This window comes from Heterodontus francisci, chromosome 18 (genome assembly GCF_036365525.1).
Source record: "Heterodontus francisci isolate sHetFra1 chromosome 18, sHetFra1.hap1, whole genome shotgun sequence".
Classification (NCBI taxonomy): domain Eukaryota; kingdom Metazoa; phylum Chordata; class Chondrichthyes; order Heterodontiformes; family Heterodontidae; genus Heterodontus; species Heterodontus francisci.
Window position 1 is genome coordinate 16,658,149 of NC_090388.1, and position 18,208 is coordinate 16,676,356.

Consider the following 18,208-nt stretch of genomic DNA (forward strand, 5'->3'; position numbering starts at 1 on the left):
TCGTAAAAATGATAACAATTTCTTATGAACCCGGAAATCATCTGTATTTTGTCTGAACACATGACTTTGATAGCAACAAAATTATAGATTCAACTGCAACAGAGCCACAAAGCAACAAATATAGCATAACAAACAGGCTGGGGCATTACATGGCAGTACCATATTAATGGGTTGAGACAATATTATAAACCATTGAAGCTTCACCCTGGATGTGAATTGCAGAAGGCTAGTATGCAGGATAAGCAAGTAATTAGGATAGCTAATAGAATGTTATCGCTTATTGCGAGGGGAATTGAATACAAAATAGGGAGGTTATGCTTCAGTTATACAGGGCATCGATGAGACCTCATCTGGAGTACAGTTTACAGTATTGGTGTCCTTATTTAAGAAAGGATGTAAATGCCCTGGAAGCAGTTCAGAGAAGGTTTACTAGACTAATACCTGGAATGGGTGGGTTGTCTTATGAGGAAAGATTGGACAAGCGAGGCTTGTATCAGCTGGAGTTTAGAAGAGTAAGAGATGACATGATAGGATCGTGCTTATTTCAGAGGGGTCTTGACAAGGTGGACGTGGAAAGGATATTTCCCCTTGTGGGAGAATCTAGAACTAGGGGTCACTGTTTAAAAATAAGGGGTCACCCATATAAGACAGAGACGAGGAGAATTTTTTTCTAAGGATCGTGAGTCTTTGGAAGTTTCTTCCTCAAAAGGCAGTGGAAGCAGAGTCTTTGTATATTTTTAAGGCAGAGGTAGATAGATTCTTGATAAGCAAGGGGGTGAAAGGTTCTTGAGGGTAGGTGGGAATGTGGAGTTGAGGTTACAATCCGATCAACCATGATCTTATTGAATGGTGGAACAGGCTCCTAATTCGTCTGTTTGTGTAACATTGGCTCAACATGCCAGCTGATCACTCTCTACAAAGTTAAACAGTAGAAAGCAATTCTGTTTCACTACTTTTTCTAGACAGGCGCAGGAGTCACGAAGAGTAGCCAATTTCTGTGATTGATTGAATCTAACTTTAATTAAGGTGGTTCTGCTTCACATGATTTGAGTTAACATGCTCAGGTGTTGCACCCTTAACAGTGGAACAGTCCACTAGATACAGTACAGTCATAACAAAACATTCTTGCATTTTAACCAGCACAGAATACAATCTGGGGAACACGAGAGAAGGACCCAATTACCTGCACCAAAACATTAACAAGTTTTTTTTTCTACAAGTGTACTCAAATCAAAATGCTACAGACCAAATCAAACAAACACTATTTCCCTGTCCTAGGTGAAGACAAATGGAACCATATTTCATTGGACTCAGATTTCAGGAAAGCATAGGTTAAGTTTGCAAATTTTGGATAAAAATAGATAAGGAAACATTTTGAAATCTGGAAATTGATGAATGAAAGATTGGCAAAAACTGACAAGGATCTTGTTCATGTAGCATGGTCAGAACAAGGACAAGACATAGTATTCAAGGAGCAGCTCTGCAGGCTATGATTTATCCAATTATGGATGCTCAAATGATCGATTATATAGGTCATTTCTTTTCAAGTTTAATATGGATAAAAGGCAATTGGCATTTGTGAAGACTTAAAATGATTTTTGGTAGGATAAATTACGCAGAATTTATAAAGAAGAATTGTATTTATTCTTTCTGATTACCTTACGCCAAGATGACAGAATGGTTAACAACTGTACTGTTAAAATTACAGGACATGGTAATTAGCGAAGTTATACTGTCAGAATGTTTTGCATCTAAAAACAAAGTTTACAAGTGGCCAAACCTTTCAGGAGCCCAGAGTTGTCAACGGGGCCAGGGTACACATTTTGGTCTCCCATTTGGTATTTGTCCCAACTGTCAAAACCAACATATTTCTTCCACTGCTTAAACCAGCGGCTATCCACCAGGTACCTGTTTATGGTAAATAAGAATCATGTTAAAAATGGCAAGAATTATTTCACAGCAATCACAGAAACATACAGCACAGAAGGAAGTCATACAGCCCATCATGTTTGTACCGGCTCTTTGAAAGAGCATTCCTGCATAGTCCCACATCCCTGCTTTTAGTCTGTAACTCTGTTCTTCCTCAAGTACCTGTCCAACTCCCTTTTAAAATAATTTAAGGAATCAGCTTCCACCACTTTTTCAAGTTAAGAATTCTGGATCCCAACAACATGGTGAAAATATTTCTCATCACCCCTCTAGATCTTTTTCCAATGATTTTGAATCGATGACCTCTAGTTATTGACCCACTCATCAGAGGAAGTTTTTTTTTCCTATTTACTTTATCAAAACCTAATCGTCTCTGTTCCAAGGAGAACAGTCCTAACTTTTTCACCCTCTCCAAGTAACATTCTGGTAAATCTCCTGAAGTATGGTGTCCATAATTGTCAACGATACTCCAACAAAGGGCGAAACAGTGACTCAAACACCAGTCTTTGCTTTTCTATTCCTATATTTATAAACTCAAGTGACCCATATGCTTTTTTAAACTGCGTTATCAACATGCCTGACCATCTTTAAGGATATGCGTATTGGTACACCAAGGTCTCTTTGCTCATCTACACTTTTCAAAATTGTATCATTTATACTTTACTATCTTTCCATATTAATCCTCCTAAAATGCACTAACTCACACTTCTACATTTTGAATTCCATTCACCATGCTTCTGGCCATTTCACCATCCTGTTTGTCATCCTGAAGCCTGTATCAAGAAAACATGTTATGCCAAATGAATTAAAAATCTTCATTGGTTGGAAACCTACATTAGACTTTTAAAAAGGAAAGCTGGGAACCTACATTTAACTTTTAAAAAGCTAGCAGATAAGGTGGCCACCACAATTTGCATCGAAATACCTCACGTTCCAGGACATCGAATTGGACACGGCTAACAAGGATCCCATCCAGGACAATGGTTTGACTAACAGAGTAGATTATTCAATATCCCCCTCGTTAGTGGGACATGCAAAGCCATCTTGAAGCATTCATGAGTGAAGATGTACCACCAGGGTGTAAACACTGACAATACAACCTGAGAGATTTAGGTTTTAGACTTCGGACCTCATTAAAAACAAACGGTATTGAGAGAACCATGTGACAATCTCCCCAGGCTGTGTAAAATTTGGGAGTTTCGTTACACACAGCAGACAAGCTTTGAGTGCTAACCAGACAAGGCCCCCGTGGCGCTGTGTGCAAGCGCGCATATATCTCTCTCTTCCCATAGATATACTGCTCGTTTTGAAACCTGTCTTGCGCCTGTGGAACATCCAAGTCTACCATTGCTGGAGACAGAGACACCGGGGAAAGAAAGCCACCTACATCACTGTCTCCAAGAAAAACCTGAACCAGGTGGGCCAGCTGCAAAGTACTTCTACCAGCCAGAGACTTCTGAACCACTTCAACAGCTGGAAGACAACGGACTTACCAGACCCCACATACTGTATATTATTTTTACTTGTTCTGGACTGTAATCCAACCCAAACTATTTCTCATAATCACAACAAGGGTAAAAAGGTTAAACACTCACTTAAGTGGCAAGCACATCCAGTTTAAAAAGGAATAAACCCTGTTGCGGTCAAACAAGTGGAAGGACAAGAGGGGAATCTGGCAACCCCTCCTCATCTGATCCTAACACCTGTAACTACGCTCATTGTGATTTACTACTTTGCCAAGTTTTGCATTATCTGCAAACTTTATAATGCTGCTCCCTAGTCATTTATAAAAATTTGAAAAATAAGACTAATAGACCTAAAAGCAACCCTACGGAACACGTTTCCAAGTCTGAAATACATCCATCCACCACTGGCTTCTGCCCCAGTCACTGAACCTATTTTGTATTCATACTGCCACGTTCTCCTTAATTGCATGAGCTTCCATCTTCTAAATAAATCTATGTGGCACTTGGTTGAATGCCTTCCAAAAAAAGTCCATGTATGCAAAACCAACTGCGCTACCTTGATCAATCTTCTCCATTACCTCATCCTAGAATTCAATCAAGTTAGTCAGATATGATTTGCCTGTCACAAATCCATGCTGGCTCTCCTTGATTATCCCGCCTTTCTAAATGAAAGTTCATTTTGTTCCACATAATGATTTCCAATAACTTCCCCACCACTAATGTTAGACTGACTGTCCAGGATTCTTCCTCGTTTATCCCACTCAGTTTTCAACAGTGGGACAACAGCAACCATCTAGTACGACTACAACGAGGATTGAAAGACTGTGACCAATAGCTCTGCTATTTCTATCTTCTTTCAGCAACCTAGATATATTCCATCTGGACCAGGTGACTTACCAAATTTTAGTAATGCTAATCTTTAAGTGGGTCTTCTCTACCTATCACTATCCTGCCCATAACTACACTCTCCACTTAGAGTAACTTTCACATCATCCATTTGCTTTGTGAAGACAGATGAAAAGCACTCTTTAGCAAAGTCCTCTGCCTCTACATGAAGAATATGCCTTAGGTAATTCAAGTCTCCTAATATTAGTCTTTGAAATTTGGTGGCAAATTTGCACATCCACCTCCTTCTCACTGTTTGACGTTCTCAAAAAAATCTCCCAACAATTTAACTGCTGTTCCTCAACTCCAAATAGATTCAATCCTAGAATCATCGCGGAAATCCTTTCTATCGAGAACTGTACTATAATTCTTAATCAATACTGCCACACTCACTCCTCTTTTTCCTTCTCCATCATTCCTGAATACTTGGTAACGAGCAATATGAAGAATGCATTCCTGGTCTTGTTTCAGCCTAGTTTCTGTTAATGAAACCACATCATAATCCCATGTTATCCTACAGACAATGACATACATACAATTTGATACCTCCTTCATCACTTTTGCTATTTTCCTCAATCTGGTTCCTGCAATTTGGGGGATTTGTTTTTAATGTTGCCATTGTTTATATCTCTCTGTCCTCTGACTTCATTCCCACTCTTATTTTCTGGTTCCCCTCCCGCTATCAAATTAGTTTAAACTCTCCCCAACGGTATTAGTTAACCTTCCAGAGAGAACATTGGTTCTGGCTTTGTTCAGGTACAACTTGTTCATCTTGTACAGGTGCCCCTTCCCCAAGACCCAATGTCCCAAGAATCTGAAACTGTTCCTCTTGCACCACTTCTCCAGCCATGCATTTACCTACACTATCTTCCTGTTTCTATATTCACTACGACGTAGCACTGGGAATAATCCTGAGATTACTATCTCCGAGATCCTGTTTTTAAATCTCTTTCCGAGCTCGTAAAGCTCTGCCTGAAGGTTCTCAGCCTTTTTCTATCTGTATCATTGGTTCTAATATGGACCATGACTTCTGGCTGTTTCCTTTCTCCTCGCAGAATACACTGCACCCCGCTCAGTGATATCCTTTACCCTGGCACCATAACACTGGCAAGCAACAAGCTATTTAATGTAATTGATCAGAAAATGGGAAAGAAAATAGGTTTTTACAAAATAAAAATTGCTCAATAATCAAATACTCATGAATAAAAAACATACCAGCAGAGATTGGATCAAATAGAAAACCATAACTTGTGCTCCCCAGATGACTCAAAATGTGCCATATAGATTAGGTAGGTCCCAAACTCAAGCTGTGATCTGTATAGCTTTGCCTAGTCTCAGTGGCCTTTACAAAAAGAGAGTGGAGGTGCCAAAAATTAGCCACAGTTCATGCTCTCCTTTAATGCTGAAAAGTATACATGAATGACCGAAAAAGAGACTTGGTTAAGATGACCAACGTTCAGTAGCCTGGCTATAATCAACTCAAATGGTGAGTGAGACAAGGCATCAGAAAACCACAGACCTCTGTGAACCCTATCCCGAGCATAAGTCAGCTTCAGGTGGGAAGAAAAGTAGTGAAAAAATATAATTTTATCTCTGGAAAAGTTCAGATTATGCAGATGTTTCAGAGCTGTGATGGTCTTTAGCTTACTACCACTGGCAGAGTGTGGTAAGCTGAAGCATTAGCTGTTAAGTTGATATAGTGTTAGAACAGACGACATACAGTATCTGTTCTTTGAACGTTTGATGTTTTCATTAGATGCAAAAGTAGGAAACTACTTCCATTAGGGCATGCTGAAAAAGCTACTTACCGTTACATTTCATTTTTGTTCTTGGTCAATTGACAAAATTTGTTGGTATCAGAAAATGTAGGTAGTTCACTTAGGCTATGAACACAAGAAGATGCCATTTTGCCTTTCCTCTTCGCAGATATACCCAGGAAGTTCTTTTGCATCACTTCCTGTTTTGGGAACAACCAAAAAAAGCTATGGAATTTACTGAATTTTAACTTATTTTAAATTCACGTAAAATTGAACAAAGCTTTGTTACAAAAGATGTTGGAATGAATAGTTGCAATGGACCTATAAAGAGTGAGATAAAGGTAGTTTCTGGGCACAACTCTGAACAAGAAAGGCAAAAAAATGTGATCTCCTCAATTCCATTTCCCACCCCACCTTTGTCCAAGCACCTGAGTAAGCTACATAAAATTTCCAGGAAATACAGTTCTCCTGAGTTTGACACAATTACAATGCTTTTGGTTTTCCACAACAATAAAGTCAAATAAAGTCTGCTTAACATCAATCGCTCCACCATTCAAGACCTGCATTCAGTCCAAAGAAAAGGCATAAATGCAAGTTCTGAAACCCACCTATTGTGGATCTGGAGCACAGAAGATTCTCTTGGCCATGTTTGAATCAGTGCACCTGCCAATGTCACCCTCATTCTCCTTTACTATTTTTAATCTGTTTCATTTATTCTCCCTTGCTTTCTTCTCTCTCGATTCCCTTATATCCTCTAGATTGTTACACCAATTCTAAATCTGTACATGCTAAACACAGGTGCAGTTTGGGTCAGATTGGCTCCAACTCCACAGCCTTGACATTGGTAGGCAAATTTTAGATGGACAAACATCCAAACAAAAGTGCGCAAAAGTTAAGAGTTGGGCAACAGCAAGTATTTTGTTGTTAACTTGATAACCAATATTGGGAAAATGGATTGTTGCACTTTGCAAGATACAGAAACATAACTGTAACTGGACTTCAAAAAGCAATGATTAACAGGCTAAAATTAGTTACAATGTAAGAGTTTATACCACGTTACCTTCTGTAACTAAATGATCCATACAGTTAAGCACATCTAACCAATAATTAAACCAATATAAACATGCATCTTATCCATTACAATTCCTTCTGCAATCAAGATTTAAAAATTTTAAAACTCCACAATGACGGAGACATGAATACATTAAAAGGCATTTTACAGTTGCAATAATTAAATAAAGCTTTTAGAAACTTGTTACGACCGAGGCGGGAGCGATGTACTGTCTATTCAGTCCCATCACTCCACAGGTTGCAGCATATTAAAGTTTGCCTATCCAACCGGAAAACAGCCAAATTAAACCCTCTCGTAAGCCCCAGAATAAAACAGACCAAACCAGATATTTTTAGACAACAAATTTATTAAAAACTAAATCTTAAACACTGTTAAGATAAACCTATGTCTAAACACCTTATACTTCTTATTTTAACTCCCCTTATCTAACACCCCCATTCACACACATACATCCAAAAATCATGGTTAACCGGTTTCTTAAAAACAAGTTTTAAAAATTAGCTGTTTCTTATGAATAAATAATTGGGTTAAGTCTTTGTGGGTTACGTTCCTGATGGGTGAGGTATCCAAGTGTAAAAGTAAATCAAATCCACTTGAAATCTCCACAAAGATATCAAACAGTCTCTTAGTAGATAGGCATTTGGCTGCAGCAAGCGTCAAACAGTTCTTTAAACAAGGAGTATAGCAATGGATCCACTCAGATTTTAAAACCAGCAGTCTCTCAGTTGAAACTTTACTGCGAATTCCAGAAAATACAATCAAGAGAGTCAATCTTGAAGCAAAGACTCTTAGGGGCGGCACAGTGGCTAGCATTGCAGCCTCACAGCTCCAGCAACCCGGGTTCGATTCTGGGTACTGCCTGTGCGGAGTTTGCAAGTTCTCCCTGTGACCGCGTGGGTTTTCGCCGGGTGCTCCGGTTTCCTCCCACAGCCAAAGACTTGCAGGTTGATAGGTAAATTGGCCATTGTAAATTGCCCCTAGTATAGGTAGGTGGTAGGGTAAGTGAGGGAAAGTGGGGATGTGGTAGGAATATGGGATTAATGTAGGATTAGTATAAATGGGTGGTTGATGGTTGGCACAGACTCGGTGGGCCGAAGGGCCTGTTTCAGTGCTGTATCTCTAAATTAAAAAAAATAAATAAAAAAATTGGAAGTAAAGAAAAAGGGTCTTTTCTTTCCTTAGGCAATTAACTCAGCCTGTAGCTCCTTGTAGAATTTTTGCTGAGAAATAGACAGCTCTTTTCTTCAGTAGCATGCTTCGCTGGTGTCTCTCAAAACTGGCTTCAGCCAGTTTTTACACAGTTAAATTGTTACAGTACACCATGTGACCCCTCTCTCCTGCTGTGGCCTAGGGGCAGGTGCAGCTGGCACACTGTACTTCGTAGTTTTTAAAAGGCACACTGTTTTTAAACAGAGTCCTAAAGGCACACTGTTTTAATCCGAGGAGAAAATAAATATGGTTTCGTGACAAACTATCAACACAAATGATCCTGTACGCAACTTTCAATTGACAGGAAAGTGCAGCCTCAGCTTACAACTTCTAAAAACCACTTGGATTGTTAAAAAATCAGTTATAAAGCTAATAATCACTTTGTTGCATATATTTGTAGTTACAATTGCAAGCACTGAGAATGTCAGATGCCCGAGTAACATACGCAGCCAAAATCAAAACCGTAAAAGTTTCCAGCACAGCTGACCAATCAGCCTATTGTGTCAGAGCTACATTGGTTCTTTCTTGGAACAATCTACTGCTCTACTTTCTCTCCGAAACCTTGTATCATTCTCCAATTCAAATATTTATCCACTTTTCCTTAAAAGTTGCAATGGTATCTGCCTCAACCTCTCCTTGTAGTAAAGCATGCCACACTCTAATAACATCACGGGTTTAAAAAACGTTCTAAGCTCTCTCATTCTCAATAACAACTTTAAATTGAATACTCTTATCAACTCTACAGCCAGAGGGAACAATCTCTCTATAGTGAACTCAATTCTGATGAAGGGTCATCGACCTGAAACATTAATTTCTCTCCACAGGTGCTGCCAGACCTGCTAAATATTTCCCATCTTTTCTGTTTTTATTTGCATCAATGCTGCTATATTTCCACTTCTACTGGACCCCTGAATATTTATATCAAGCCATCTGTACAACACTTTATTGAATGTCTTCTAAAAACTATATACATCACAGTTAATGCATTCCTTTACCTATACAGTCACTTCTTCAAAAGAAAACATTAATTTGTCAAACCCGATTTGCTCTCAATAAGTTAGTGCAGGTGGGCCTTGATGAACACACTGTCTAAATACTCATTAACTATCTCGATTGAACAAATTCTAAAAGTTTGCCCATTGTTCTTACTGAGGCTGGAGGAGTGCACTTTCGCTTTCGAGTTCCACTTCTCCACGGGTTACAACACATATGTTTACCCAGTTACCGATACGGCCAATTATATATACTTTTTATTTCAGAATAAAATCCACCAACCAGGGTCTCTTTAATAAACAACCAAATTATCAATTTATTATAAAACAAGACTTATTCAGTCAAGATGCAAAGCATTAACACACAGATTTATCAAAGTTCCCTTCTACCTTGGCTCAACACACACACCACACTGCTTAAAGAAAAAATAAAATAGTTTTCTCTGCAGATTGAAACGATGCTGAGGAGTCTTGGCAGGGTGGATGTGGAAAGGAGGTTTCCCGTTGTGGGAGAATCTAGAATTAGGGGTCACTGTTTAAAAATAAGGGGTCACCTATTTAAAGCAGAGATGAGGGCAAACTGCTCCTCTGCCACTTCTCTGTTCACACAGTGGGGTGACTCTGCCTGTTGGCGTCAAGTAGTACTTTGGATGCATGACTGATGAGACTTAGCGTATGCTGTTTTAGACAGTGTTGTGTGCCTGCTATCTTGGGCATTGTGACCATCTCAGAAATAGTCCCCTTGCAAGCCCATTCACCTGTTGCCCATATATCAATAATTTTTCATTGCATGTACTACTGTTTCACCTCCCACTTTTAGTGCTTGCGCTGGTATCTGATCTTGTCCTTCTGCTTTTCCACTTGATATACTTTATAGCTTTTCTTATCTTTCACTACCTTAGGTACTAGTTCTTTTAACTTCCAATCTTTGTTAGAACAAAGAACAAAGAAAATTACAGCACAGGAACAGGCCTTTCGGCCCTCCAAGCCTGCGCCGATCCAGATCCTCTATCTAAACATGTCGCCTATTTTCTAAGGGTCTGTATCTCTTTGCTTCCTGCCCATTCATGTATCTGTCTAGATACATCTTAAAAGACGCTATCGCCCCCGCGTCGACTACCTCCGCTGGCAATGCGTTCCAGGCACCCACCACCCTCTGCGTAAAGAACTTTCCACGCATATCCCCCCTAAACTTTTCCCCTCTCACTTTGAACTCGTGACCCCTAATAATTGAATCCCCCACTCTGGGAAAAAGCTTCTTGCTATCCACCCTGTCTATACCTCTCATGATTTTGTACACCTCAATCAGGTTCCCCCTCAACCTCCGTCTTTCTAATGAAAATAATCCTAATCTGCTCAACCTCTCTTCATAGCTAGCGCCCTCCATACCAGGCAACATCCTGGTGAACCTCCTCTGCACCCTCTCCAAAGCATCGACATCCTTTTGGTAATGTGGCGACCAGAACTGCACGCAGTATTCCAAATGTGGCCGAACCAAAGTCTTATACAACTGTAACATGACCTGCCAACTCTTGTACTCAATACTCCGTCCGATGAAGGAAAGCATGCCGTATGCCTTCTTGACCACTCTATTGACCTGCTTTGCCACCTTCAGGGAACAATGGACCTGAACACCCAAATCTCTCTGTACATCAATTTTCCCCAGGACTTTTCCATTTACTGTATAGTTCACTCTTGAATTGGATCTTCCAAAATGCATCACCTCGCATTTGCCCTGATTGAACTCCATCTGCCATTTCTCTGCCCAACTCTCCAATCTATCTATATTCTGCTGTATTCTCTGACAGTCCCCTTCACTATCTGCTACTCCACCAATCTTAGTGTCGTCTGCAAACTTGCTAATCAGACCACCTATACTTTCCTCCAAATCATTTATGTATATCACAAACAGTGGTCCCAACACGGATCCCTGTGGAACACCACTGGTCACACGTCTCCATTTTGAGAAACTCCCTTCCACTGCTACTCTCTGTCTCCTGTTGCCCAGCCAGTTCTTTATCCATCTAGCTAGTACACCCTGGACCCCATGCGACTTCACTTTCTCCATAAACCTACCATGAGGAACCTTATCAAACGCCTTACTGAAGTCCATGTATACGACATCTACAGCCCTTCCCTCATCAATCAACTTTGTCACTTCCTCAAAGAATTCTATTAAGTTGGTAAGACATGACCTTCCCTGCACAAAACCATGTTGCCTATCACTGATAAGCCCATTTTCTTCCAAATGGGAATAGATCCTATCCCTCAGTATCTTCTCCAGCAGCTTCCCTACCACTGACGTCAGGCTCACCGGTCTATAATTACCTGGATTTGCCCTGCTACCCTTCTTAAACAAGGGTACAACATTAGCAATTCTCCAGTCCTCCGGGACCTCACCCGTGTTTAAGGATGCTGCAAAGATATCTGTTAAGGCCCCAGCTATTTCCTCTCTCGCTTCCCTCAGTAACCTGGGATAGATCCCATCCGGACCTGGGGACTGGTCCACCTTAATGCCTTTTAGAATACCCAACACTTCCTCCCTCCTTATGCCGACTTGACCTAGAGTAATCAAACATCTGTCCCTAACCTCAACATCAGTCGTGTCCCTCTCCTCGGTGAATACCGATGCAAAGTACTCGTTTAGAATCTCACCCATTTTCTCTGACTCCACGCATAACGTTCCTCCTTTGTCCTTGAGTGGGCCAATCCTTTCTCTAGTTACCCTCTTGCTCCTTATATATGAATAAAAGGCTTTGGGATTTTCCTTAACCCTGTTTGCTAAAGATATTTCATGACCCCTTTTAGCCCTCTTAATTCCTCGTTTCAGATTGGTCCTACATTCCCGATATTCTTTCAAAGCTTCGTCTTTCTTCAGCCTCCTAGACCTTATGTATGCTTCCTTTTTCCTCTTAGCTTGTTGTTTATCTTTTCTGGTTCTTCAAACAGTTTCCTGCAGTAATGTCCCATCTCAGCCTGATTTTTAAAAAAATTCTTTCATGGGATATGGGTGTCGCTGGCAAGGCCAGTGTCCATTGCCCATCCCTAATTGCTCTTGACAACTGAGTGGCTTGCTAGGCCATTTCAGAGGGCAGTTAAGAGTCAACCACATTGCTGTGGGTCTGGAGTCACATGTCGGCCAGACCAGGTAAAAATAGCAGATTTCCTTCCCTAAAGGACATTAGTGAACCTGGGGTTTTTATGACAATCGATGACAGATTCTGTAATTGTGCCATGAAAGTTACTTTCAATTCCAGATTTTTAGCAATTGATTGAATATTAAATTCCACCAGTTGCCGTGGTGGGATTTGAACCAGTGTCCTCAGGGCCTTAGCCTGGGCCTCTGGATTACTAGTCCAGTGGCATTATCACTATGCCACTGTCTCCCCATATCTTGTCCTCATCATGTAACAAGTCTCCGTTTTCAACCTTGATAGCTATTCCTAGGTTTACATATTTCTTTCCAGCTATGACGTTGACAATTGAATATACTTTCCTGGTGTTACCATTCCTGAAAGCTTCCTCTACTTCTTCAGCTCTTCCGCTCAGTCAGTTGCTTTTGGCTTTTTATCCAGGTTTTTTTCACATCAGCACACAATTTGAGGTTTTCTTTGCTTTGTACACCAATCTGCACTAAAATTGTACAAGCACTGCTATTGACTGGTTAGGTTTTCCCTTCAGCTGATGAGTGCATAGCTGTAACTTGGGCCTTTCTAATTTTTTTGGAACAACCAACATAGCTGCTCTGGCAGAGCATTTTGAATGATTTCTAGCCTTTTTCTCTGTTCCTCTTTTTCTTTCCTCCCCAGCATACATCTTGTGGGCCGTGTGGTTATATAGCGCCCTTAATGTCACAAAACATGTAATGTCATAATTCTAAAGGGAGTGCAGGAGCAGATGGACTTGGGGGTATATGTGCACAAACCATTGAAGGTTGCAGGTTGAGAAAGCAGTTAATAAAGGATACGGGATCCTGGGATTTATAAATAGGGACATAGAGTACAAAAGCAAGGAAGCTATCGTAAACCTGTATAAAATATTGATTCGGCCTCAACTGGAGTAGTGTGCCCAATTCTGCGCACCACACTTTAGGAAGGATGTGAAGGCATCAGATAAGGTGCAGAAAACATTCACAAGAATGGTTCCAGAAATGAGGAACTTCAGCTTTGTGGATTGATTGGAGAAGCTAGGACTGTTCGCCTTGAAAAGATTAAGAGGAGATGTGATAGAGGTGTTCAAAATCATGAAGGGTCTGGATATGGTAGATAGGGAGAAACAGTTCCCGTTAGCAGCAGGGTTGAGAACCATTGGATATCGACTTAAGTTGAATAGCAAAAGAACCAAAAGGAAAAAACGTTTTTAACACAGCGAATGGTTAGTATCTGGAATGCACTGCCTGACAGTGTGGTGGAGGCAGATTCAATCAAGACTTAACAGAATTGGATAATTATCTGAGGAGAAAAAATTTTCAGGGTTACGGAGAAAAGGCAGGGGAGTGGGAATAGATTAGTTACTCTTGCAGACATGGACAAGATGGGCCGAATGGCCTCTTTCTGTGCTGTAACCATTCTTTGATTTTATACGTCTCAAGGTGCTTCACAAGAGCATTTAAAGCAAAATTTGACACCGAGCTACATCAGGAGATATGAGATGACAAAAGAGAGGTGGACAGGCAGCGGGGTTTAGGGATAGAATTCTAGAACTTAGGCCTAGGCAGCTGAAGGCACTGCCATCAATGATGATGCAATTTTAAAAAAGCAGGTGCTCAAGAGGAATGTAGATAGATATAGGAGGGTTGCGGGGCTGGAGGAGATAAGAAAGATAGAGAGGGGAGAGGCCATGGAGGGATTTGAAAGCAAAGGCAAGAATTACAAAAAAAGATTTGTGGTATTGCTTAACCGGGAGCCAATGTAGGTCAGCGAGCACAGCAGTGATAGGTGAACAGGACTTGATACAAATAAGGACTGCAGCAGCAGAGTTTTTGATGACCTCAAGTTTACCAAGGGTAGAATTGTGGGAGGTAGTATTAATTGTATATCAATTGTGTTTAATAATATGCAGGTGAAGGGTGTTAATTGGGGTCTTACTTGAGCACAAAGAAGGAGACACTTACTGAGACTGATGGATGGTTTGAGTAAGGAGCTATGTTTGTAATCTTTAATCTGTAAATAAATGTAAGACTGAGTAAAGATTGGCTCCAGTTTCATCATTCAACAACTGGCTTCCTGGAGTATGACAGGTCAGCCAGGAGTGGGTTGGAATAGTCAAGTCTACAGTTGACAAAAGCATGGATGAAATAATGAAGTTAATCATAATCGTCTGAAAGGGATTGGTCCGGACCTTCTGTTACATTTGTCCACATCCTGTGGGTGTTTGCACTGGAACTTGCAATGATTAGAAATCTAAAATAGCATGGCACCTTCTAAAGGGGATCTGGAACCTGTGTGAACATGCAAGCAACTGTGTACCTCCTTAACCAATCAAATTAAGAATCCTTATTGAGACATGGCAAGTCTGAATCAGGAAATCTAAGTTAGAATATTCAATTCAATGTAAAATCATGCACAGAAAGCAAAAAAGAGAGAGGGAAAGAAAGATGGGAATAAGATGTGACAGAAGGAAAAAGCAAAAAAAAATTTAAGTCCTCAATAATTAAAATCTGAAGGAATCAGAGCCCACATTTGTAAAAGTTAACTTTCAGTGCCAAAGAGTCTATTTGGTAGTCATTAAGATGTATCACACCATGATGTATTATATAATGTGGAAGACCACAGCCATTGTCTTTGATTCCTGCCGCAAACTCAGTTCCTAGCCACCAAATAGATCCCTCTCCCTGGCTGTTGTCAGAGGCTGAACCAGACTGTCCGCGACATCGGTGACATATCTGACAACAGCTTCAGAACATGTACCCGCACCATGTCTAAGACCGCCTACTTCCACCTGCATAATATCGCCCAACTCCACCGTCTCAGCTCAGCTGCTGCAGAAGCCCTCATTCATACCTTTGTTACATCTAGACTTGACTATTCAACACACACCTGGCTTACCTCTCAGATTCTACCTTCTGTAAACTTGAGGGCAAACATTCTGATGCCAGTGTCTTGAAGCACATTAAGTCTTATTCAACCATTACCCCTCTGCTTGCTGACCTAAACATTCATTTGATGTATTTAAAATTCTCATTTTTCCAAATCCATCCCTGGCCTTGCCTCACACCTCAATCTCTAATTGCCTCCAGCCCCACAACCCTCCAAGATACCTTCGCTCCTCTAACTCCTCTTGAGAACCCCTGATTTTAATCGATCTATCATTGTTGGCCATGCCTTCAGCTGGCAAGGCCCAAAGCTCTCGAACATCTTCCCTTTGGGATGCCCCTTTAAACCTATCTCTTTGACCAAGCTTTTTGTCATCTGCCCCAATATCTCATGTGACTCGGTGCCAAATTTTGCTTTATAACGCTTCTGTGAAGCGCCTTGGTACAATTAATTATGTTAAAACTGCTATATAAATACAAGTCATTTTTGTAAAGAATCATTTACACTTGAATGGACAAGCCCTAGCTTTCTCTGGCATATCTAATGGGTATGTATCATGCAATTCCCTGTATTTGAGTGGTCAGTTTCTTGGCAAGTACTGCTATAGCGAAGCTTCAGGAGGATGACACCTCTGACAGCAACTTGATGTCCACATTTAACTACATATTTGTGGTCCCCAGAAGTTGCTGTCCGATTTACTCTTTAATAATGGCGAGCACTGATAGCCTGATATTTTCACTGCAAAATGTGGGCCATTGGCCTGAACGGGGATAGTGGCAGGCTGCACCGCATGCTGAAGCTTTAAACAAAGTAACTGTACAAATTCATTATCTCAGTTGCACTAAGACAGGGAAGAATGACGCAAAAGTCAGATGATTAACAATAAGCAAGGAAAGAAAATATTAAGTGTTCATCACCCTGCACAACTAAAAATGAGCTATGGAGTAACAGTGGCAGAGGCCTTAGACCTGGTTATCTGCCTGTCCTCTCATTTCCAGGAGTTTCTAGAAATGGGGGAAGAAATAAAAAGAGGGGAAAAAGTTGCCATAAAGTATCACTGCAAAGCATACAATATGAAAATGAAATACTTGTAATTTGAGCTCATGATCAGAGAATGCTCTACCACTATGCCCTCTAAAATTTCTTGTAACCCAGATTTATTCTGATTGATTCGATTCACAATCAATATTACGGTGACATTTGTTCAATTTCTGGCTGATGACTTGTTCAAATAGTCTCCGAGTTCCTCATCTCACACAAAGAATTTACTGTCTAATTCATGTCCTGCAAGGATCTGTGCTGGGGCCTCAACAATCCAAATTTTTTACCAGCTTAGTTGCTGGGATAGAAAGTCAATGACAAAGAGAGGCAGCACTTCTAGATGGTAGCATAAAATTAGAGATATTTACAGATTAAGCGAATTGACAAAACTGTGGCAAATGGATTTCAATGCAGGCAAATACGAAGATCACCCACTTTGGACCTAAAAAGAATGGAACAGTACTTTGTAAATGTTGAAAAGCTAAAAACAGTGGAGGTCCAAGGAGATTTGGGGGTCCATGTTCTTAGATTAAATTGTTAATGAACAGAAAATAATCAAAAAGGCTAATGGAATGCTGACCTTTATAGCTAGATGACTAAAATACATGAGGGTAGAAGGCATGCTTCAGTTATACAAAGCCCTGGCTAGACCACACCTGGAGTACTGTGAGCAATTCTGGTCACCACACTTTATGAAGTATATATAGGCCTTGGAGGGACAGCAGCATAGATTTAGCAGAATGATAGCTGTATTTCTATTACAAGGAGAGAGTACACAAACTAGGGTTGTATTTTGTGGAATTTTGAAGATTAAGGATGATTTAATTGAAGTTTAAGATATTAAGAGGAACAGATAGGGTAGATACAGAGAAACTATTTCCAACGTTTGGGGAGCCCAGGACTAGTGGACATAGTATAAAAATTAGAGCCAGAACTTTCAAGAGTGAAATTAGCAAAAACTTCTGCAAATAGCAACTGAGGTTAGATTAATTGTTGATTGTAAATCTGAGGTTGATAAATTTTTGTTATTCAAAGGTATTAAGGGACATAGGGGGCAAAGGTAAGGCCGGTATATGGAATAAACACAAGTGCTGGAAATACTCAGCAGGTCTGGCAGCATCTGTGTCGAGAGAAACAGTTAACGTTTCAGGTCTATGATTTTTCATCAGAACCGGTATACGGAGTTAGGCCACAGATCAGTCATGGCCTAATGTGGAACAGGCTCGAGGTGCTAAATGGCCTACTCCTGTTCCTAATTTTGAGAACTGCAATAAATTAAACATCTTTCCCACTGTCAAGGGAGGCTGGTGTATGAGGATCATGGAATACTTGGTGTAAAACCAAAGATGCTAAAACTTGAGAAAAGCTTGTTTGTGAGACAGAGAACCAAATGAATAATCTAATCAAGAGGTAGGGGAGGGCGGGAATCACATGAATAACCTAATCAAAAGGTTGACGAGGTGAATAATATGATCAAGGAAGGATGATCAAGGAAAGATGAGATCAGAGAAGAGAGTAAGATGGGAAGATGATGCAATTAAAGAAACAGCTAATAAAGTAAACCTCCCGTAACTGTATAAATTGACTGCTCAAACATTGTACTGGTAGAATTCCTACAATCATTCGAGAGAGTAGGACTTCTCCTTGCATGCGCGTAATAAAGATTGCTCGTTTGAACAAGATATCCGACTCTCGAGGCATTTTTGGGGCAAGCCCTCACCCTGACATCTGGCGTAGTCGGCAGGATATACCACATCAGGACCGTGACAGTGAGGAGATCAATCAAGGGGTGAGTGAGCACCTTTTATTTTTTTACCATCCA

General features: G+C 40.5%; 1 protein-coding gene across 15 annotated transcripts in view; it reads right to left on the reverse strand.

Moving 5' to 3' along the window:
* The window catches only part of LOC137379478 (ubiquitin carboxyl-terminal hydrolase 15-like), a 146,580-nt gene that overhangs the window by 119,354 nt on the left and 9,018 nt on the right, over nt 1-18,208 (reverse strand). For 14 of the 15 annotated variants that reach the window (XR_010976821.1, XR_010976822.1, XR_010976824.1 and 11 more), the window contains exon 2: nt 1,781-1,908. Coding sequence is in view for 10 of the 15 variants with exons in the window: in XM_068050356.1 (XP_067906457.1) it covers nt 1,781-1,908 (128 nt within the window). In the remaining 5 variants the exon portion in view is untranslated. Of the gene's footprint in view, nt 1-1,780; nt 1,909-6,088; nt 6,238-18,208 lie in introns of all 15 variants that reach the window. The other variant, XM_068050357.1, reaches the window with a different exon arrangement.